The sequence below is a fragment of the Astyanax mexicanus genome, unplaced genomic scaffold (assembly GCF_023375975.1).
Source record: "Astyanax mexicanus isolate ESR-SI-001 unplaced genomic scaffold, AstMex3_surface scaffold_33, whole genome shotgun sequence".
Lineage (NCBI taxonomy): Eukaryota > Metazoa > Chordata > Actinopteri > Characiformes > Acestrorhamphidae > Astyanax > Astyanax mexicanus.
In genome coordinates, this window is record NW_026040043.1 from 3,618,988 (window position 1) to 3,642,282 (window position 23,295).

Here is a 23,295-nt window from a genome sequence, read left to right on the forward strand (position 1 = left end):
AACAAGACAATCCAAAACCACATGCTGCACACATTACAAAAGCATGAGGTCAGCTGACTACCTGAATATACTGAATATAGACCGGGTTATTCCATCTATGGATTTTTTTCTTCCCTGATGGCACGGCCATATTCCTAGATGATAATGTCAGGATTCATGGTGCTGGAATTGTGAAAGAGATCAGGGTTCAGGGAGCATGAGATCATCATTTATCATTTTCACACATGGATTGAGAGAGTTCACCACAGAGTCCAGACCTTAACCTCATTGAGAATCTTTGGGATGTGCTGGATGGAGAAGAGCTGCTTTGTGCAGTGGTCAGACTCTACCATCATCAATGCTGCTGCAAGATTTTGGTGAAAAATTAATGCACACCTGGATTGAAATAAATATTGTGACACTGCAGAAACTTATTGAAACAATGCCACAGTGAAAGCAGTGTGCTGCAATCAAAGGTAAAGACGATCCAACCAAATATTAGAGTGTGCGACTTTTTTTTTTTTGGCCAGGAAGTGTATACATGTATTTTTGGTCAATTTAAAGATCAATATAATGGATTGTTGTTTCCTTATTTGTGGCATATATATATATGGTCACAAGCACAGTCACCCAATAATTTGGATTATTGCCTTGAACTGTAGCAGAGCCAATGAACTGGAACCTGGAACTGGAATGTTCGTGGCCCCACACATGCAAGCTAGCTCAGTACTGGAGTTAAAACCCTCCAACAGGAAAAGAAGGCTCATGTGAGGACACAGAGACAAGACAAGGACTGACACATTGTCACAGGTGTACAGATGCGGTGGAGATAATTGCATGGTGGGACAGACTAGCACAGACAGGCATGTCACACTGCCACCAGATCCACCATAATGACTGCTCCAACACCAGGTTCATCACTCCACAAATGACAACTAAATGCCAAGCCTCGGACCCCAGTGCCAGCACCCAACCACGGCTCGGGGCCAAGTTCTCCCGAGAGCCAGGCTGCGGTGAAATCAGCGACACTAGCTTTCCATTCCCCCACTTTCGTATTCACAGCATCGTTTGCTGCAGGGCATGTCAGACGAGACTCGCTTTATCGCTACAAATCTCGCCTGGGTTGACAGATTCTGAGACAGGGTGGGAAACAGCAACAGGGGGTCTCTGTTGGCTTTATCTGAGCTTGGGTTTGGTTTCAGCAGGTTGGAATTGTAACTATAGGCTTGAGTTTTCTTACTAATGATTGGGTTCATCACAGTATTTGTATTTATTTTTTTATTTTTTTGCATGATGATTTGTCCCACAAAATTACACAAGATATGAAGAAATCAGACTTTATTAGCAGAAACACAGCTGAAGAATGTAAATAATAGACCTTAAAAAGAGATACACCAACAATTAACATAGCTTCCTTTACAAAACTTAATATATAGGGCCCAGTGTGTTTTGTTACAGCATCGCTTACTTAACATGAAACTGGCTCGTCGGCTCTGGGGCAGACAGTCTGAGCTGAAGCCGTCGTCCACGTACTGGAGACAACTGAAATTTGCTGCCATTTTCAGTAACAATATCCTCTGAATGTCAGTACCTCCGGGCCTGTGGGGGAGGGCAGTTATGATGGTGGGGGGCTGGAGGGTTTGAGGGGAGGCAGCAGAGAGAAAGATAAGAAAAATAAAAAAGAGCAGCTGGCTTGAGCCGCTATTCTCATCCACCTCACCCTACTTTCACCCTGCTGCCAGCGGTTTACCCTGGAACGCTGTCTGCCCCTCACTTCATCAGGCCCGTACACACACACACATACATAAACACAGCATCGACCTCACGATGACGCGTGCCCTCTCAAAGAGCTGCGTCTGCCCGTGTAACTGTCACACGCCCGACAGATCGGCAGCTGGATACCTGACGCCACTGACCAATGCACGCCCCAAAGGGCGAGGGCAAAATCAATGGCATGTTCCAGAGAGCGTCCGGAGCGGCAGTGCAGCAGAAGCCTGTAGCTTCTGGGCTCAGCGTGGCTTTTTAAATGTCATTGGTCCAGATAGGAGTTCGACACAAGCGCACACAAGCACACACACACACACACACACACTCAGCCCGTTCACCGTTATCGTACTGCCTATACTCGTACGTCTGACTGGATAATCAGTCAGGAGTTCTTGGAGCGACCATGCAACCAGAAGGAATCAATCGACAATATGAAACGTGGTAGATTTGATGGTCTTACCAGACTTCTAGGGCCCTAACGTACACCCTGCGCAGGGTGGATTGCGATGCTCGTTGCTATCTTACACCCCATCAACAGTCCAGATATAGACATTCTGCTGTTTGAGAATTTTAACAGATACTCATTCTCACTCATTATCTCTCTTAAATCGTGCTGAAAAAGTTTTGAAAATAAAAAATGAAGAGTAAAAAAGCACTTGACTGAACATATATTTATTTTATTGCACTTCTCTATTATTTAATTAAAATTCGCGTTTATATTTTTTTACATAAAAAAAAAAACATCAAAGCACTTTGCCACCGGCAGACGTCAACAGTCAGATGCTCATTGCTTTCTTGGTACCACATACACCTTGGCTCGTTACACACACAAGGATGTGCAGCAGTGCACAAACCCAATTTTTACATCAACAGTTGACAGAATACTAAATAAAATAACTTTGCCATTCCCTTTAAGAGCCTTTTAAACTGTAGATACAGTAACTGTAGAATCTGTTGCTGTACAGTTTACAGTGTGTCTTTATCAGTGACACTATTGGTGGACTGAGGTGTTTAAGAATTGTATATTGGCCAGAAATAATAAATGATGCTTTATTTGATATAATAATATAATAAATAAATATATTTAGTGCTGGGCGGTATACCGGTTCATTCGGTGTACCGGAGGGGGAACTAGATCCGGTATGCATTTCTCTCATACCGCCATACCACTAGAGGCGCTGTGGAGCACCGTGCGGAATTTATGGGACAAAGAAAACCCGATACTAATCAAAGCCTTAATTTAAAGCCTTAATGTTTTATATTTTATGTACTTCTAACAGTACAGTAACTTACAAACCTATATTAAAGCCTAGTCATGCACACAACAAAAAGCAGAAGTTAAGTAGAAGACAAAACAAATGCTACAAAGGACTCCACAACTGTCCTAAAGCTTTTCAGCCACCACAAACTGAAATTGTTCATCCCATTTTTCACATTACTGTTGTATTTATATGTTCATTTTACTAAAGACATTTATAATACATATGGCTGCTCCTTCTCTCCTGGTTTTGAATGGCTATTGTGACTCACTCACACCTGGTTGGACACAAGGAAAGTAAAGTAATGTATTCTAATCTTGCCAATGTGACAAGACTACTAGTTTATTTTATATTACTGTGGTTTACCAATTGTTTTGGTAAAGTGTCTTATCTATTCTTCAGCTGTTTTTCTGCTAATGAAGTCTGATTTCTTCATATATTGTATAATTCTGTGGGACATTTTTTTTATTATGTGTACTCCTTACAGTACAGTAATTAACAAACCTATATTAAAGCCCAGTCATGCAAAAAATAACAATACAAAAAAACTACTGTAATATACTGTGAAACCATCAGAATCTTGAAAAATACTGTGATATGCATTTTTGGCCGTACTGCCCAACACTAATCATAATTCCTTCTGGCGTTGAATTACTAACTTTAAATCAGTGCTTCACAGCACACTGAAGCATTTTACATTCCTACTAGTAAGATAAATTGCAAATAATGACAGAGAAGTGCACACTACTATTAACATCACCCTCAAGCAAATCTGCTCAGTCTTTCCGAAGACATCAATATCCTTTCAAGCACTTAGACCATCACGGTTAACAGCACCAGCGCAGCCGCAGCCGCATCCCACCGGCAGGAACTTCAGAGTGGCTCCTGAATGGAAGCGCAGGAGCTAATATTGGCTGTGTTTACATGCCTCTTTGAGTTCAGTGCCCACATTAAAATGCTTTTATCGCTCACAAAATTGCAGACGTCGCTCAAAAAAAACGGAGAGCACTGCATTGCTTAGCAACAGCGGCAGAGACGAACTGGTCTGATGGACCAAATGAGTGATAAAAGCAGGAGAGCAGAATGACTGAGATGTTAGCAGAAAGAAAATGTCAAATTTAAGCCAAATCATGACAACAAAATCTGTTCAGCCATGTTTTGTGTCTGGAATATGAAATGTTTAGTCCGTGCAGTCTACGCTCTTAAACTGTACGAGGAGTAGGTGGGGAAACACTGCTATTTTTAAGAAATCTATCAGGATCAAACCGAGTGTGTGATAACACCCACTTCTCAACAGCTCTTAAAAACAATGCTTGAATTAAAAAGCAGAAAGAATGTGGTTCTAAAAGTTTTATGTTAGAATTTGATTACCATTTTCAGTTATCTTCAGTTTTAGTGTATAGGAGTGTTTATTGAGGGTGTTTTCAGACTAATATCTCCTATTCTAGTGTACAGGAGTGTTTATTGAGGGTGTTTATAGACTAATATCTCCTATTCTAGTGCATATAAGTGTTTATTGAGGGTGTTTATAGATTAATATCCCATATTCTAGTGTATAGGTGTGTTTTTTGAGGGTATTTCTAGACTAATATATCCTATTCTACTGTATAGGAGTGTTTATTAAGGGTGTTTATAGACTAATATCCCCTATTCTACTGTATAGGAGTGTTTATTGAGGGTATGTCTAAACTAATATCTCCTATACTAGTGTATTGGAGTGTTAATTGAGGGTGTTTACAGACTAATATCCTCTATTGTAGTGTATAGAATTGTTTATTGAAGGTGTTTATATACTAATATCTCCTATTCTAGTGTAAAGAAGTGTTTTATTTATGGTGTTTCTAGACTAATATCTCCTAATCTAGTGTATAGGAGTGTTTATTGAGGAGGTTTATGGACTAATATTTCCTAATCTAGTGTATAGGAGTGTTTTTAGGGTGTTTATAGGCTAATATCTCGTATTCTAGTAGATAGGAGTGTTTATTAAGGGTGTTTATTGGCTAATATCTCCTATTCTATTATATAGGAGTGTTTATTAAGAGTGTTTATTGACTAATATCTCATATTCTAGAGTAACACAGTGTTTATAGGCTAATATCTCCCATTCTAGTGTGTAGGAGTGTTAATTGATGGTGTTTATAGAATATTATCTTCTATTCTAGTGTATAGGAGTGTTTATTAAGGGTGTCTATAGGATAATATATCCTATTCTAGTATATAGGAGTGTTTATTGAGGGTGTTTATAGACTAATATTTCCTATTCTAGTATATAGGAGTGTTTATTAAGGGTGTCTATAGGCTAATATCTCCTATTCTAGTATATAGGAGTGTTTATTAAGGGTGTCAATAGACTAATATCTTCTACTCTAGTGTATAGGAGTGTTTATTGAGGGTGTTTATAGACTAATATCTCCTATTCTAGTGTAATGGAGTGTTTAGTAAGGGTGTTTACAGATTAATGTCTACTCTTCTAGTGTATAGGAGTGTTTACTGATGGTGTTTTTAGGCTAATATCTCCTATTCCAGTGTATAGGGGTGTTTATTGGGGTGTTTATAGACTGATATCTCCTATTCTAGTGTATAGGAGCTCACATTGGAGCTAGTGGCTGGACACTAATACGGTGGAGTCAGTATACCCATCTCTTCTTTTCTCTGTAAGTTTGTCTCTGCCATCTTCTCTCACTTTTTCTCTTTTTCTCTCATTCTGTCTCTCTCTTTTCCTCAGTCTGTTATTTTCCCCACTCTTAGTCTCTCCCTCCACCCCTCACTCTGTCTTTCTCCCTGTCCTCAGCAGGTAATTCAGGTCAGTTCTGTTTCTTCAGCTCCACAGAGCTCCACTCGCCCTGTGTAATCAATCATGGTCTAACCATCTATCTCTGAAGACCTGCTGAAGCAAATAACATGCTGGAGAGGGAGTACGATAGAGAGAGAGAGAGAAAGAGAGAGGGAGAGAGTAAAAAAAACGAGAGACTCTACTCTCTGTCAGAGTGTCATGGTAGTAGATGCACAGAACCATCAGTCACTGCCATGCAGTTGCAGTGCAGGGACTAAGTTTAGATTGTGTAATAACTGATTTTTCATTGTGTTCTGCTTCTTTGAAGGACATCTGATGGGTTACATAAGGTATTAGTTGGGGGAACATGTTTATAATGGACTTTTTATGAACTAGAATCAATGTTTCCTCTAGACTTTTTTTCAGCAACTATGCCCCTATGTTTGAAACACGTTGGGCTGGAAAACACAGTATTATTCTAGTAACAGTGCTCTGCTATATACAGTGCTAAAGAGGAATTGAATTTTTTGTTTCCATCCTCATCACTTAAATGTAATAAAATAAAGCATTCAGTATCACTTATCAAGATAGGTTTTAGTTTACTGGTTTTCCTAACTTTTCAAAAACTGTCTGTTTTCGAGCTGAAAGATACAAGCTGTACAGGGCTAGGATAGTAACATCAGCCTAGCATTCTGTCTTTCTTTGGTCTCCATGTGGTTTTAATTTTATGTAATACTGGCAAAATTTTATGCGCCATGGTGTGGCACACTGGGGACTTGTCTGATTGTCACGCTTTTGTCCTGTGTTGTCTGCCTTTGTTTCTCATAGCCTTATTTTTCTTCACCATTTGCTTCTTGCACATGAAGAGAGCAGGAACATCAAATCAGCAAAACATCTCTCTCCAAGGCTGGCCTAGGAATGCCTTGAAGATATTGTCTTAGTCTTTGTAATAAATAATTGTATTACACCTAAGGCAGTGTCTGTGGTGTCTTCTTCCTCATCTTCACAGCAAAGAGACAGCGATAAACGACAATATATATGATAAAGATTATACAATTTTTAATCGTAAACCCCATGTCGTGATTCGTATCATATTGCCAAGTTCATGCCGCTACACTAACAACTCAGTGGCTACTCAGAAGGTACAGCGACCCTGTGTCTACAGTCACTGTCCATCAATTTCTCAGTAAATTTGACCCAATTTGTTCTTTAGGTCATTCCACAATGATCAGGAATGCCATAACACCTGTGTTGTAACTGCATATATAAGATATTTAGGAAGTAAAGTGTGATCCAGTTGCTCGTATAACTAAACAGAAGCCCTCTCTGTTTCTGCAGACGTGTCTGGAGCTCGAGCGCTACCTGCAGACGGAGCCTAAGCGACTGTCTGACCTTCTCGAAGATGAGCTGGACTGCCTGCTCTCACCGGGCTTTACAAAAACAGACGAGGAGAACATGTTGGACCCTCTGCTGTCTAACTTTAGCGACCCCCCGAGTCCCCCGCCGCCTCTCCTCAGCCCCCCTCGAGAGCCTCTGACCTCATTGTCCGCCGTACTGCCTAGCCCAGACCTCAGCCCCGGCGTCGTCAACGCTGCCCAGCTGAACGCCGTCACCTCCCTGACCCCGCCCTCCTCGCCAGAACTGGGACGCCACTTGGTCAAAACTGCTCACACACTCTGCACCTCGCCCGACGGCACGTTAATGCTCAAGCTGGTGGCCAGGAAGGTGGCAGCCGCCAGGCCTGCCTCGCCCGAGCACAGTGGCAGCCACAGCGACAGCGATCAGGGGTGCGCGGCAGGAGGCGGAGACTCGGCCGAGAACAAGAAAAGAGTCCATCGCTGCCAGTTTAACGGCTGCCGGAAAGTATACACCAAGAGCTCACACCTGAAGGCACATCAAAGAACACACACAGGTACGATATGGACACATATATATATATATATATATATATATATATATATATATATATATATATATATATATATAAAGAACATCCTGAGAAAGAAATAGCACTGCTGAGGTAAATGTATGGCTAGAATAGCACGGCAGAAGTAAAATAATGATTCGAATTGCACTGCAAAGGTAAATTAATGAGTAGAATAGCACTGCTGAGGTACATTTATGATTAGAATAGCACTGCTGAGGTAAATTAATGATTAGAAAAGTACTGCTGAGGTAAATTAATTATTAGAATAGCACTGCTAAGGTAAATTAATAATTAGAATAGCACTGCTGAGATAAATGTATGATTGTAATAGCACTACTGAAGTAAATGTATGATAAGAATAGCATTGCTGCACTAAATTTATAAATAAAATATCACTTCTGAGGAAAATGTATGATTAGAATAGCACAGAGGAAGTAAAATAATGATTATAATAGCACTGCTGATGTAAATTAATGATTAGAATAGCACTGCTAAGGTAAATGTATGGTTGGAGTAGCACTTCTGAGGTAAATGTATAATTACAATAGCACTTCTGAGGTAGATGTATGTTTAAAATACCACTTCTGAGTTAAATTCATGATTAGAATAACCCTGATGAGGTGAATTTATGATTAGAGTAGCACTGCTGAGGTAAATTAATGATTAGAACAGCACTGCCGAGGTAAATGTATGGTTAGAATAGCACTGCTGAGATAAATTTGTGATTAGAATAGCATTGCTGAGGTACATTTATAATTAAAATGGCACATAAGCCAGATGTATCATTTAGTTTGTTTTCATTTTCAGACCAAAGATTAGATTTTTGTACATTTCTAATTAAAACACCACCTAATTAACACCTCAGTTCTTGCGTCAGTGTGGTGATGTGGTGATAGTTTCTCCAGCTGTGAGCATTTTCTCAAGGTTGTGATGGTGCTCCATCACCGGCTCCACGAGCAGATCATAACTCTCCACATTCCATCTCCATCCAGCAGAGCTCAGCCCTCCGTCAGCCTCCGTCTGCACAGTGACTAACTGCCCTGCGATAGATGGCCAGGCTGGAATGAGACATGAGGGAGTGTGTGTGTGTGTGTGTGTGTGTGTGTTACCTCAGCCTCTTTTAACACAATTTAGCAGATCATAGCTTATCCTAGCAAAATTCATCACATGCTAACAGGGTCTCGCTGTACAGTATACTGTTCCAGTCAAAAGTTTGGACACACCTTTTCTTCTCATTCAGTGTGTAAATTTAATATTGAAGACTATATTAAAGCTATACAGGAACACATTCAGATTTAATCTGTAAACAAAACGAGTCAAACAAACCAGAGTATGTTTTATACTTTAGATCAGGTGTGTCCAAACTACTGCCTGCGGGCCATTTCTAAAAATATAACAGGCCGCAAATGGCCCGCAGGCCGTAGTTACCGTAGCGAGGTATTTTAGAAAAAAAATAAAAGTTGGCCCGTTATTAAGCAGGTTTTTAGAATGTCAGATTTAAAATTTGAACAGGTGTCGCTATCACATAAACCCAATCTAAAATGCTCCTTATCTCCTATCCTTCCTTCATTATGCCTACATTAATGTTCCTGAGTTTATGGGAGAACATGGCAACTCCAAAAAAAAACATGGATAGCAAATGCAGAAGATTTCAGGCACATTGGGGAAATTACTATTTTTAAGTTTAGAGGAAAGTTTATTAACCTCACAATATACCAGAACACAGCGATCAGCTCAATGCTAGCTAACAGACGAATTGTTTAATTAAGTGCTGATGTTTGATAACATTGATATGATATGTGTATTATATCCATACCTGTCAAGTCTCCCGTTTTGGCCGGGAAACTACCGTATTTTACTCCTCGTTCCCGCCGTCCTCCCGTATTAGTACTTTCCCGTAAATTTCCCGTATTATATTGAAATTTAAAAAACTTTATTATTAAGGATACGGGGCACTGACCGCGGTGTGCCTCTAAACCAATCGTGATGCCGGTTCAAGGAGAAAGTCCCGCCTTTCAGAAGAAACAGCCAATCAGCGGAGCGCAGAGGAGGGTCAGTGTGGGAAAGACCCAAACTGAACTGATCAGGGGTGGAGTGATCAAAAGAAAGAAGTATCAATTAAAGATTAGCAATTGTGTAGGCCCCTTAGGACTAATTTTTGCTGTCCTTTTAGTAAAACCTCATAATACTATTTTTAGGTCACCAACAGTCATTTTGCAGAATTTGTGCACCCTTTGTTCAATTTAAAGGGTTTTTAATTTGGCTGTATTAAAAGAATGACATATGTAGGAATGTCCACAACATTTCAGTGTCAACAGAGGTAGACCTATCAGATTCTGATAATCTAATTGTAGTCTGTAAGTGGTTCACATGTGGTTATTTTAGATTTTTTGTAAACCTGTCTTAAAATGTAAGGGATACTGAACCTCGGTTGGGCTGGTGGGACGGCTTTAAGCGGACGGATGAAAATATCCCTTATTTTTAAATCCAAAACTTGACAGGTATGATTATATCTGTATGTTACTCAGATCTTCAGTTATGAAGGTTGGAACACCTGGGTACCCTGTCCTGGGTAAAATGCTGTAGAGCCAGATGCAGTCCTCCAGGTGGACCCAATCTAAAATGCTCCTTATCTCCTATCCTTCCTTCATTATGCCTACATTAATGTTCCTAAGTTTATGTGAGAACATGGCAACTCCCAAAATAACATGGACAGCAAATGTAGAAGATTTCAGGCACATTGGGGAAATTACTATTTTTAAGTTTAGAGGAAAGTTTGTATGTTTTATTTGTCAGAAATCAGTTGCCTTAATTTGAAAAATCTTAGTTCACATAACACTGTGAAAGAAAGATACACCAGATAATGGTATCTAGAAAGCTAGAGTTTAAACTGACATGTTTCACAGTGAAATAACGTTGTTAGCTACCTATTTAGCTATGTTAGCTAATGTTTACTGTATTTTAGTGTATAATGTTTTAGCTAACCTTAGCTAGGTTAGCTAATGTTAATTACTTTATTTCAGTGGGGAATATTGTAGCTAATGTTAGCTAGTTTAGCTAATTTTAACTACTGTATTTCAGTGGGAAATGTTTTAGCTAACGTTAGCTAGGCTAGCTATTATTAATTACTTTATTTCAGTGTGAAATGGTTTTGCTAACATTAGCTAGGTTAGCTAATATTAACTACTGTATTTTAGTGTATAAGGTTTTAGCTAACATTAGCTAGGTTAGCTATTATTAATTACTTTATTTCAGTGTATAACGTAATGTTTTAGCTAATGTTAGCTTGGTTAGTTAGTATTAACTACTGTATTTCAGTGGGAAATGTTTTAGCTAATTTTAGCTAGGTTAGCTAATATTAAGTACTTTATTTCAGTGGGAAATGTTTCAACTAACATTGGCTAGATTAACTAATGTTAACTACTTAATTTTAGTGGGGAATCTTTTAGCTAAGGTTAGCTAATACTTATTTCAGTAGGGAATGTTTTAGCCAATGTTAGCTAGGTTAGCTAATTTAGCTAATTTTAATTACTTTATTTCAATCTGGAATGTTTTAGCTAACATTATCTAGGTTAACTAATGTTAACAACTTAATTTCAGTGGGGAATCTTTTAGCTAACGTTAGCTAGATTAGCTAATATTAACTACTTTATTTCAGTAGGGAATGTTTTAGCTAATGTTATCTAGGTTAGCTAATGTTAACTAACTTTATTCAAGTGGGAAATGTTTTAGCTAACATTAGCTAGGTTAGCTAATTTTAATTATTTTATTTCAGTGGGGTATGTTTTAGCTAATGTTATCTAGGTTAGCTAATGTTAATTACTTTATTTCACTGGAGAATGTTTTAGCTAATGTTAGCTAGGTTAGCTAATGTTAACCACTTTATTTCAGTGGGGAATGTTTTAACTAACAATAGCTACATTAGCTAATGCTAACTACTTTATTTCAGTGGGGAATGTTTTAGCTAACGTTAGCTAGGTTAGCTAATTTTAATTATTTTATTTCAGTGGGGAATGTATTAGCTAATGTTAGCTAAGTTAGCTAATGTTAACCACTTTATTTCAGTGGGGAATGTTTTAACTAACAATAGCTACATTAGCTAATGTTAACTACTTTATTTCATTGGGGAATGTTTTAGCTAATGTTATCTAGGTTAGCTAATTTTAATTATTTTATTTCAGTGGGGAATATTTTAGCTAACGTTATCTAGGTTAGCTAATTTTAATTATTTTATTTCAGTGGGGAATGTATTAGCTAATGTTAGCTAGGTTAGCTAATTTTAATTACTTTATTTCACTGGAGAATCTATTAGCTAACGTTAGCTAGGTTAACTAATGTTAATTACTTTATTTCAGTGGGGAATGTTGTAGCTAATGTTAGCTAGGTTAGCTAATGTTAACTACTGTATTTCAGTGGGGAATGATTTAGCTAACGTTATCTAGGTTAGCTAATGTTAACTACTTTATTTCAGTGGAGAATGTTTTAGCTAAGGTTATTGTATGTGGTGCTCACCACTTTTACATATAAAAAAAAGTGCTCCGTACTGTAGAAATACTGCTGCTTTCAGTTTAAAATATAAATATTAGACACTGCTGCTCTGCTATTTAAAGTGGGCAAATGTAATTAATTGTGTTTCAGGCAAATTTAAGGCTGAACAAACTGTGTGTGTGTGTGTGTGTGTGTGTGTGTGTGTGTGTGTGTGTGTGAGTATATGTGTGTTTGAGTAAGTTTGGTGTTTGGTGTGTGGGTGGGGGGGTGTTGGTCCTTTGCCAGGTATCCGGTGCGTCTCCGTTGAACAGTGGAATGTAATTGGGGAAAAGGCTGCTTTTGCTTGGCATTGGTGTCAACTTACAGCCTCCTCCATACACCGCTGTCCTCACAAACACACAAACACACTCACACTCACACATAGCATGTGCTGCTGTGGTTGCCAGGCAACTGCATCCTCCCTTGGCAGCACCAGCCGTAATTGGCTGCTTTCAGATTCGACCGGCTGCACTGCCGCCTCCCGTCTTACGCTGGCGCCTGGTTGCTAGGTGACCGACTCCAGCATCCATGCCTGCGTGACTTATAATTGCCTGGTGTTGTGGCCGCGGTGGGCGCAGGTCTAAACCTGCCAGTGCGTGCGTGTGTGTGTGTGTGTGTGTGTGGAGGCGGTGCTGAAATAGAACAGTTTTCCATGCGTTCCCTCAGGAATTTGCAGTAATCGGATCTAATTCCAGGAACAAGGATGATCATTTCATTAAAGTGATCATATACACCAGTGAACGTCACGGCTAATGCAGGTGATCTGTAGTGTTACTGTAGATTTAACTACAGTTGTGGCTTTATATTGGATGTTATGCTTTTAATATATTTATTAATTAATTCAAATTAGCACTGGAATCTGTGTGACAGAACCCATATCCCGCAACCCCAAATCAGAAAAAGTTATATATATATACTTTTTATATATTACTTTTTGACATAATTTATATTCTATCTTGTAGATTAATAATAGAGACATGGAAATGATTAAGGGACACAGATAAGGGCTTAAATGGTATGGAATTCTGTAGTAAACAGTAAAAACAGTTGACAGACTTGTTGATAATAGATTAATAGCACTGTGCTGGTTGGATTAGTAGGTTCTGTGGTTTGATATAATATGTGGATTATGGCTATAGTTCACTTAAGTCGTTAGTTATTAACCTCACAATATACCAGAACACAGCTATCAGCTCAATGCTAGCTACCAGACGAATTGTTTAATTAAGTGCTGATGTTTGATTACATTGATATGATATGTGTATTATATCTGTATGTTACTCAGATCTTCAGTTATGAAGGTTGGAACACCTGGGTACCCTGTCCTGGGTAAAATGCTGTAGAGCCAGATGCAGTCCTCCAGGTGGATGGTTGTTTCCGGATGAGAGTACGCTGTGCGCTATTGGCTGTCGCTTCTCACTCGTGTGTGGATGAGTGCTGAGTATGAATGGTTGTGTGTAAAAACCTGATTGTAAAGCTTCCTTGGGTTTCTAGAAAAGCGCTATATAAGTGTAACTTCATTAAATAATGCTGTCTGCAGGTGTGTTCTGTTGATATTAAAATATCGAAAATGTTTATAAAGCGATATCACCCATAAAAATATGTATCACAAAAAATATATATCAATATATAATTATTGTCCAGCCCTACGCCAGGTAAAACTAGGTTCATGTGCAGGAGCTCAGGTCTGAGAACAGGTTTAAAAGCTCCGTCTCCTGTGAAGCGGCTGAGCCTCGTTGAGAAGATTAGTGGCCGTGGCTGACGGTGGAGACAGAGGCAGCTGGCTGACAGTAAATATGAAGTTCCTCCCCATTAAGCATCATTACTGCACTAATGATCGCCTCAGCCGCACACACAAATACACTCCACTCCCTCATTTATACACCAAACCACGCAGATAAACACACCCCACCCGCGCAGACGCCACGCCAAGTAACCCAGCCCCGCCCCCTCGCAGCGCCTGCCGCAGACGGGGAGCGTGCGACGTTGGAAGCCTGTGTGCGTTCCCCCATCTGCCCGAACCGGGCGAGCGCTGAATGCTGGGCGCGAGTGTGTTTGGCGCGACAGCTGTGCCGCCTAATGACGATCATGTATTTCATAAACTCCAATTGTGTCAGCGCCCCGCTCAGACGAGCTAATCAACTCCAACATGAGCGAATTACAAACCTACTGCCGTCAATCTCCCTCAGGGCACAAATATGTGTGTGTATTTGTGTGTGTATGCCAGTCTGATATGAATGTGTGTGTGTGTGCCCCAGGTGAGAAGCCCTACAAGTGCTCGTGGGAAGGCTGCGAGTGGCGGTTCGCCCGGAGCGACGAGTTGACGAGACACTACCGCAAACACACCGGCGCCAAGCCCTTCAAGTGCGCCCACTGCGACAGGTGAGACCCCCAATCCCAGTGCTAACTTCATAAGAAAAATTTAGGGCGGTTATGTAGTTATATAGTTATGATTGGATACGATTACAATTCAGAGTCTGCAATACGATTATAAAATGATTATCTTGATGCATCTTTTTTCTTCTATACAGGCCTTTTTTCATTGCATGAATTTATGTACCTATGTATCTATAATGAATCCTGTTATTTAATTTAAGGTTCTTTAACACTATTTCTGTTTGCTTTAAAACAATCATAGTTATTTCAATTAGTCAAAAGATTTTTGCATTAATCTAGGATTAATGTTGTTAGGGTAATATTAAAACCAACTAGAAGGTGATTAAAATGTTATGGCTGATCAGTGTAACATATAAACAGAGCTGGTTTTAATGTTGTGGCTGATCTGCCTTTGATCTGCCTATGAATAAAAAAGTATTATGGTTAATGTTATAATAGAGATTTTTTTTACTGTATTATAATATCTCAGGGTAGTTTGATGCTTTTAAATGAGAATATTGTAATGTGCTGATTTACTAAGTTTATTTGGGAGCTTTAATTGAGGAAATAAACTAAATATAATGTAGCGTATTCTAACCTACCTTAGAAAGAGAAAATGCACCATCAGCTATGTGTGTGAAAATGAGAGTGATAGAAGCCCTATAGTTAACCAAGATAAATGTTATAACATACATTTACTGACACAACTTTTTAACTACTCTAGCAGGCTCTAGTATTATTGAATGAGAACAAAACTCTAAAAAATATTTTTTTTAAATCCTCCTCTAATGTCTCCACAATATCAGATTAATGTAAAAAAATAGTTTGAATGACATTAGCAGTTCTAGCAGACTCACATACCATTACTGTGAACCCACAGACCTCTCAAACTGAAACTTGGACTATTTCAAAATCTCTGAACTGTTTTCTCTCAGTCACCTTAAGCAAAAAAGTTTAGCAAAAAACATTTTCACAGTTCCACTGTTAAACCTGAAATGCACTAGACCAGCAGTTTCCAAATATGCTGTAGTTTAAAAGAAGCTACAGTTAGCAACAACTTTTTGGGTTTTTTTCTCACTCCATGTTACTAGAGCCTGCTAGAGTAGTTAAACAAGATGTGTCACAATTATTGTAAAATTGTATTGTGTTGTGCAGAGATGCATGAGAATCACAGCCATGTGGGTTTCTCTGACTGCGTCTTGGTTCCTCCTAAGGTTTCTTCCTCTTAATGTAAGGGAGTTTTTCCTTGCCACTGTGTCACCACAGTTATTAGCATCTTTGAGGTGCTCACTAATACGGGGAGTGAACTTGTTTTTCTCTGTAAAGCTGCTTTGTGAAAACTTTTGATGTAAAAAGTGCTACATAATTAAAATTTAATTGAATTGTCTTTAGCAAGCTATTTGCGGGCTTTCTTGTGCATCTGCTTCAGAAGAGGCTACCTTCTTGGATGACAGCCTTGCAGACAGAGGTGATACAGTGGGTGCCATATCGTCTGAGCACTCAAAGGTTGACCCTATAGCCATATAACCTCTGCAGCAATGCTGGCAGCACTCTATTTGACGTCTACATCTATTTTCACTCACTTTTGTTGATTTTAATGTCTGTGTTTTGAGTTATTTTGAGGAAACAGCAAATTGACATAGTTATACTGTAGCTGTATACTGACTACTTTACATTATATTAAAGTGTCTGAAATATCTATAGTGTTATCCATTGAAAGTATATGAGGGGTGTACTGGGTTCTGTGAGATACAGTAAATCTATGTACAGGTTATAGATATTCCCTTATGTCTCGGTTTGGAGGGATTGTTAAATCTATTTTAACGCCCTCACTGCTCTCCTCGTACTGTCCAGGAGTTCTGAAGGGAATCTCAACTCATCCTCCTTTTGATGTAGATAAGTCCTTCACGCATTTTAGCCCCTCACTGTCTCTCTCCCCAGCAGAGCTCCGCCCACTCTGCCTTCCTGCCTTTTCGGACACCTTTGGGAATCCACTCTGCTGCTGTCAGGGGAGGCCCAGATTACCATTAGAATGAACAGTGTGTGTGTGTGTGTGTGTTGGGTGAGAACAGCATACAGAGAGACTGCCTGCCTGAGCTCAGTCTTAAGTACAGCACACTGAACCACAGAACCTGTAGACCGGCCCTCGGGCCGAGCCGTAATCCGTCCCGCCTGTGTCCGGACCCCCGTCTTGGGAGGGCGGGTGGAACCTGACCAGCTGGTATGATGCCTCCTGGCAGCATCTCGAGTCACCATCTGTCAAACCCTGCCAAAAAAAAACTACTTTCTGAGCTCTGTAGCCCAGTCACCCCTCCTGCATTTATATAAGCTATAAACTGTCACTGTTATACAAAAAAATCATATCTCAAAAATAGTAACTTTACTAGAAAGCAAAAAAAAACTTTCTGACTTTCAATGAAAGTCTATGTAGAGCATTTCGATTTTTTGTTTTAAATGCAGTTTTATGCAAATAGACTTTTATTCCCTTACTGTAATAACAGACACACAACAGGACCCCATATAATAAGAAACGTTAATAAGAAACCTAGTTTCGCAGACTTAATCATCAATTATACACAGTTCTATTGTTCAGCAAGATTTGCTACACAGTAAATTTGCCAGTGTTGTCAACACCTTTAGGGCCCTATTTTAGCGATCTATAGATTTCAGAGTGTCTTTGCTATCGTAACGACAGAAAAAGTACTCCTTGCATGGCTCGAATCATGCAAAAGGTATTAATTCTTTTAATTAATTATTGGTGTGTTTTGGGTGTAAGGTGAAATAACCAATAAACCAATGACTGTGTCACGTGCCATTTCCCGTTAAGAGCCAGGTGCAAATTCAGTTAATTTTGAGTAAAAAAAATAATAATAGTAATGGACTGTAGATGTTAGCTTCATATTTGGTGTGGGACTTTTAATTTCATTAGAGCTACTTCTCTACTGTACTTAAGTACTAAAACACTGTATCTGTATCTACTGGAGTATTATTTTTACTTCACTACTGTACTTAAGTACTAAAATGTTGTATCTGTATCTACTGGAGTATTATTTATACTTCACTACTGTACTTAAGTACTAAAATGTTGTATCTGTATCTACTGGAGTATTATTTATACTTTACTACTGTACTTAAGTGCTAAAATGTTGTATTTGTATGTACTAGGGTATTTTTTCTCTCACGTCCACTTTTACTTCACTGCATATTTTGGATGAGTTTGATACTTTTACTCTCTGATATATTGTTCATGTGCTGCATCGTTACTTGTTACAGTTATAAAATGTTAGATTAAATCCAAACCCACATTATCACTAGAGCCAGAGGTATAGATGCTCTGCACTGTCACCGGGTTTGATGAAGCTTTTCATCATTGAGTGAATCAAATGATCTTATAAGATCTCACTGCTCCCGTTCTGCCTTGAGCATTGCTAACTTTCCACTGCTTTCTGTAATAAATACACTAACAACACAGTACTGTACTTTTACTTTCAGTACTTCGCTAATACTGTACATTTTACTAAAAACTACTCACAATACTAAAGTACAAAAAAAATGTTGAATACCTCAGTACTTCTACTTAAGTGTGGAGTTTAAAGAACACTTCAGCTTCTACTCAAGTAACTTTTTTGACTTTTTTTTATTCAATACTTTTATTCAGTGCTTTTTATATGTCTGACTCTAACATACCAAAACCTCATCTTCAAGCCCCCCTGCCACTAAATGCTAATGCTAATATGACTAAGAATAATATCACACTGAAAGCGAACGTGATATTTCTTAATTAGCTAATGGTCATTAGCAGGCAACAAGCTTTCATCATTTAGCACGGACGTTAGCATTTCAGCTGAAATAATGCATGACCCCATTCCTTTAATCTTTCAGCAGATGACATGTCGAGTGGCTCGTTGACTGCTTGCATCTTCACGCTCTGTTTTTTCTCCCCCTCCCGTTTTCTACAGGTGCTTCTCGCGGTCGGACCACTTGGCACTGCACATGAAAAGGCATATTTAAAGAGGAGGAGCTGGCACGAAAGCAAGGGAGAGGAAGAGAAAGTGGGGAACTGAAGGAGAGAAGAAGAGAAGGAGAGAGAACGAGGGATGGCACAGGGGAAGAGGCAGGCGGCATGCAGGTCTGTCTGCCTGTCACTCCAGCAGGATGCCCTGAAGGATGCCTACGGAGGGCATGGTTGAATATGGTGGATGTGCTCGATATTCAGAATACTGTGAGCAGGAGTTCAGATCTGGAATGGGCCGGTCCGGTTTGTCCCGGTTTGGTCAGAAGAGTCAGATTTCATTGCTAATTTACCTGGTTCATGTTTGGAGAACTTGTGCAACCTTGACCAGCTCATGAACCAGTTATAGAGTGGTACCAGGACTTGTACCATGTCAGGACCTGCCGACGGAGCTTACCTGACTGGCTACCTTCAGTTAAGACAATGCTAAATGACTCTTTACACAACAAAGACACACATAGTATGTACTAATTAACATTATTATTATTATTGAATAATGAATGGATGCGTCGTTCCAAAGGATCCTTCACATTGACTACTACTGCAGAAACCAACCGTATCTCTACTTTACATACTGGTTCCTTCAGCCAGTACTGGAATCTTCTGTACCATGTTACCATGACTTTCAGATCTTTCCCAATGAAGAATCGGATTTGAGGCACTGGAACAAAAGACACCTCTTCCTCAAAAGAAACCCCGCCCCCATGCCAATCAACAATTGGATGTTTTGTGTCACTGCACCAAGTTTACCAAGTTCACCATGTTTACCTTTCTTGGGTTCTTCAGCAAGTAATGGGATCTACAGTACTATGAACCAAATCTTTCAGATCTTTCCCAATGAAGAATCTGATTTGAGGCATTGGAGCAAAAGACACCTCTTCCTCGAAAGAAACCCTGCACCCCTGCCAATCAACAGTTACATCGTTCCAAAGGATCTTACACATTGACAATGCTACCGATTTGCCTCTCTTCTGGTTCCTTCAGCCAGTGTTGGGATCTATTGTACCATAACCCATATCTTTCAGATCTTTCCCAATAAAGAATCTGATTGGAGGAAGGGGACCAAAAGACACCTCTTCCTCTACAGGAACTCCGCCCTCTGCCAATCAACAGCTGGATGTTTTGGGCCACCACACCACTTTTTGGGCCAACCGAATCTTATTTGGTTTGTTTAGCCCTTGCTCGGATCTACTGTACCATGTTACCATATCTTTAGCAATGACATATCTTTTACAATTGAGAAGCCAAATGGAGGTAATAAAACAAAAGACAACTCTTCCACAACAAAAACCTGCCCTCCTTGCCAATCAACAGCTTTATTGTTCCAAAGGATCCTTCAAGTTGACTGCACTACCGTTTTGTCTCTCTTCTGGTTCCTTTTCTGGTTAGTTTAGCCCTTGCTGAGAACTACTGTACCATTTACCATATCTTTTACTTCTTTCTCAATTAAGAAGCCAATTGGAAGCAGTGCAACAAAAGACACTTGTTCCTCAAACAAAACCCCTCCCCCCCCTTGCCAATCAACAGCAATCAACAGATCCTTCATGTTGACTGGGCTACCATTCCCTCTGACTTCTGGTCCCTCTAGCCAGTGTTGGGACCTGCTGTACCATAAACCATAACCTTTCAGATCTTTTCCAATGAAGCTGATTGGAGGCACTGGAACAAAAGACACATCTTTCTAAAAAGAAACCCACCCCCCTTGCCAATCAACAGCTTCACGGATCCAAAGGATCCTTCAAGTTGACTGCACTACCGATTTGCCTCACTTCTGGCTCCTTCAGCCAGTGTTGGGATCTACTGTACCATGAACCTTATCTTTCAGATGTTTCCCAGTAAAAAAGTTGATAGGAGGTAGTGGACCAAAGGACACCTCTTCCTCTACAGGAACAACAGCTGGATGTTTTGGGCCACTTCACCACTTTTTGGGCCAACCATATCTTTTCTGTTTTATTTAGCCCTTGCTGGGATCTACTGTACCATTTACCATATCTTTGGCAAAGACATATTTTTTACAATGAAGAAGCCAAATGGAGGTAATAAAACGAAAGATAACTCTTCCACTAGAGAAACCCATCCCCTGCCAATCAACAGTGGAATTTGTCCGAAGGATCCTTCACATTGGCTACTACTGGAATACCGTTTTGCCTCCCTTCTGATTTGTTCAGCCAGTGCTGGGATCTACTGTACCATGAACTTTAAGATCTTTCAAAATTATGAAGCTGAATGAAGGCAGTGGAACCATTAGGACACAAAAAGCTCTCCCTCACTACACTTTTCTTGACTGTCCTCTCTTTTTACTTGCACAGTGAAGGAACTGTTGCAATTTGCACAAGTATAACGAACAAGCTACCAACTACGAGCATCGAGTTACGGATTCTACACTAGCACAGATAGAGGCTGAACAGGTCTGAGTTTCTGGAATGAAGCCTGCTTTAATACTTGTTGAGGACGACATGAAAGCAGATTTGTTCTTGCACACGTCTTGAGCGTCCCGCCAGCTTTGAATTTTTCCTTTCTGCACAGCTTGAGACGCTTCTCCAGGCTGTCCAGGACTCGCATGCAGTGATGAAGAAAGAAAAGCATTGTCTGTCAGTAAGCTTCGAGACGTATTTTCAGTTGCGCATAACGTCCATTAGAAAAGGCACAGCTGGGAAAAGTCAAAACGGTTGCTTTTTGTAAATATGGTGAGATCATTTTCTGAAATTCTCATGAATTCAGTTTGGGGTTTCTTGTGGATTTGAGAGCTTTGTGTGACATTTACCATGAATGTACGACAGATATTTTCAATACTTCATAATGAACCAGTTTACCAAACTCCCTAAGACCTGTGGGTGGGGAAATATGAGGAAATGCTGAGGAGTTTTAGGTACTTAGGTACTGTAGATTTGAGGTACTGTATGTACAATCAAAAGGCCTCATCTAGAAAACACTTCAGGACCTTTGCCACCATCATAAAGCTCAACACAGGCTCAACATGCAGCAGTGCAATCTGTAGCCTACAGACTAGACCAGGGGTGTTCAAACTTTTTTTGTTGGGGGCCAGAAGGAGAAATATATTTGAAGTCACGGGCCACAGACTCTGTAATAAAACAAATAATGAAATATACCACTTTAAATAATACATTTTTCCTGATTATTTCATTTTCACACCATTTTACTTGACTTACTAACTTTATATTTGACTTTATAATTGATGTTTAATTTTATGATGTCTCTTAATATAAAACTCCTTAATTACGGCAACTTTTAGACTCTTTGGCCCGTTTTTCTGCACAAAAAAAGCGCACCCTCTCCGCTTTTAGACTCTTTTGCCCCGTTTTTCTGCGCTAGAAATGCGCACTCTCTCCGCTTTTAGTCTCTTTGGCCCGTTTTTTCTGCGCTAGAAATGCGCACTCTCTCCGCTTTTAGACTCTTTGGCACGTTTTTCTGCGCTAGAAATGCGCACCCTCTCCGCTTTTAGGCGCTTTTGCCCCGTTTTTATGCGCTTTTTATGCGCACCCTCTCTGACGCTTTGGCCCGTTTCTGACACCTAGCGTTTAAACTTTGAATCTCACATTATAAAAACCTGCTTAACAGCGGGCCAACTTTAATTCTATTTCTAAAATACCTCGCGGGCCGCTCCAAAAAAGAAAACGGGCCGCAAATGGCCCGCAGGCCGTAGTTTGGACACCCCTGGACTAGACCTTGCTATGGATCTGAAAACTGACATAACTAGTAAATCTGCATTTTAAATTTATCTTAATTAAATGGGGCAATTAATAAATTAGAATTGTAAGAATCCCTTTTTGTGTTTTGAACTTGAAGGTGGTGCAAATTGTTGTTTTTCCTAAAATGTTTATCCATAGATTCAAATGTTTGATTTGAATCAATGTATTTACATTCATGCATTTAATTTAATTTACTTTAAAAGTTGAAATATTTGTTTAAAGTTATTTAAAATGTTTTGTAACAGCAGATTTCCTAACCTCACAAGTTCTGAACACAAAAAGACATTAACATTCAAATGTATGAATTACACAACCAAATATTGCAGGTTTATTGAAAGTCATTTAATTAAAATATACATTTAATTAAAATACATTTATTTTAAATATACGAAATGCAGATTCAAATACTTATGCCAGCTTTTAAGCTCCATATCTGGCACAAAAATGTGATATATTATGCCAGAAACAATTGCAATTGCACCCTTTTAAAGTATTTATTAATTAATATGATTTTTTTGACACTTAATATAAAACATATAAATATCCTCTATACATGAAAATACAAAATAATTAACAAAATAGCTCTTTTTAAATGCAGTCTACTTACCAGCCCGTTCCCATTAATCATATCTCCTTACACCTAAGACCATCTACAATTATTGAGTTATTGTCCTTATATCGTAAGTTGATAATGGAATTATGATAACAGGTCTAAGAAGAGCTGGTAACACTTTGCAATATGTGTACATTAATTATCAGTACTTAGTTAGTGTCAGTTTGTGATTAGTTGAGACATTACTTAACCGCTTAACAATGTTTATTACTGTCGTAAGTACTGTTAAATAATGTACCTCTTTTTGGGATCTCATCTAGGCGTATTTCAAGGTTTTACTTAGGCCTGCTGGTTTTAACCCTCAGAAGTCCATATTTTATATATGTATATTTAATACATTTCAGCCTTTAGA

The 23,295-nt window shown here is 39.3% G+C and overlaps 1 protein-coding gene across 1 annotated transcript in view; it reads left to right on the forward strand.

Annotated features, from left to right (window-relative positions):
• Positions 1-22,843, forward strand: part of LOC125789957 (Krueppel-like factor 7) — a 57,633-nt gene extending 34,790 nt beyond the window's left edge. The window contains exons 2-4 of the mRNA XM_049473068.1: positions 7,117-7,690; positions 14,491-14,614; positions 18,568-22,843. Of these exons, the coding sequence (XP_049329025.1) occupies positions 7,117-7,690; positions 14,491-14,614; positions 18,568-18,619 (750 nt within the window). The 3' untranslated portion in view covers positions 18,620-22,843. The remainder of the gene's footprint in view (positions 1-7,116; positions 7,691-14,490; positions 14,615-18,567) is intronic.
• The last annotated feature ends 452 nt before the right edge of the window (positions 22,844-23,295 follow it).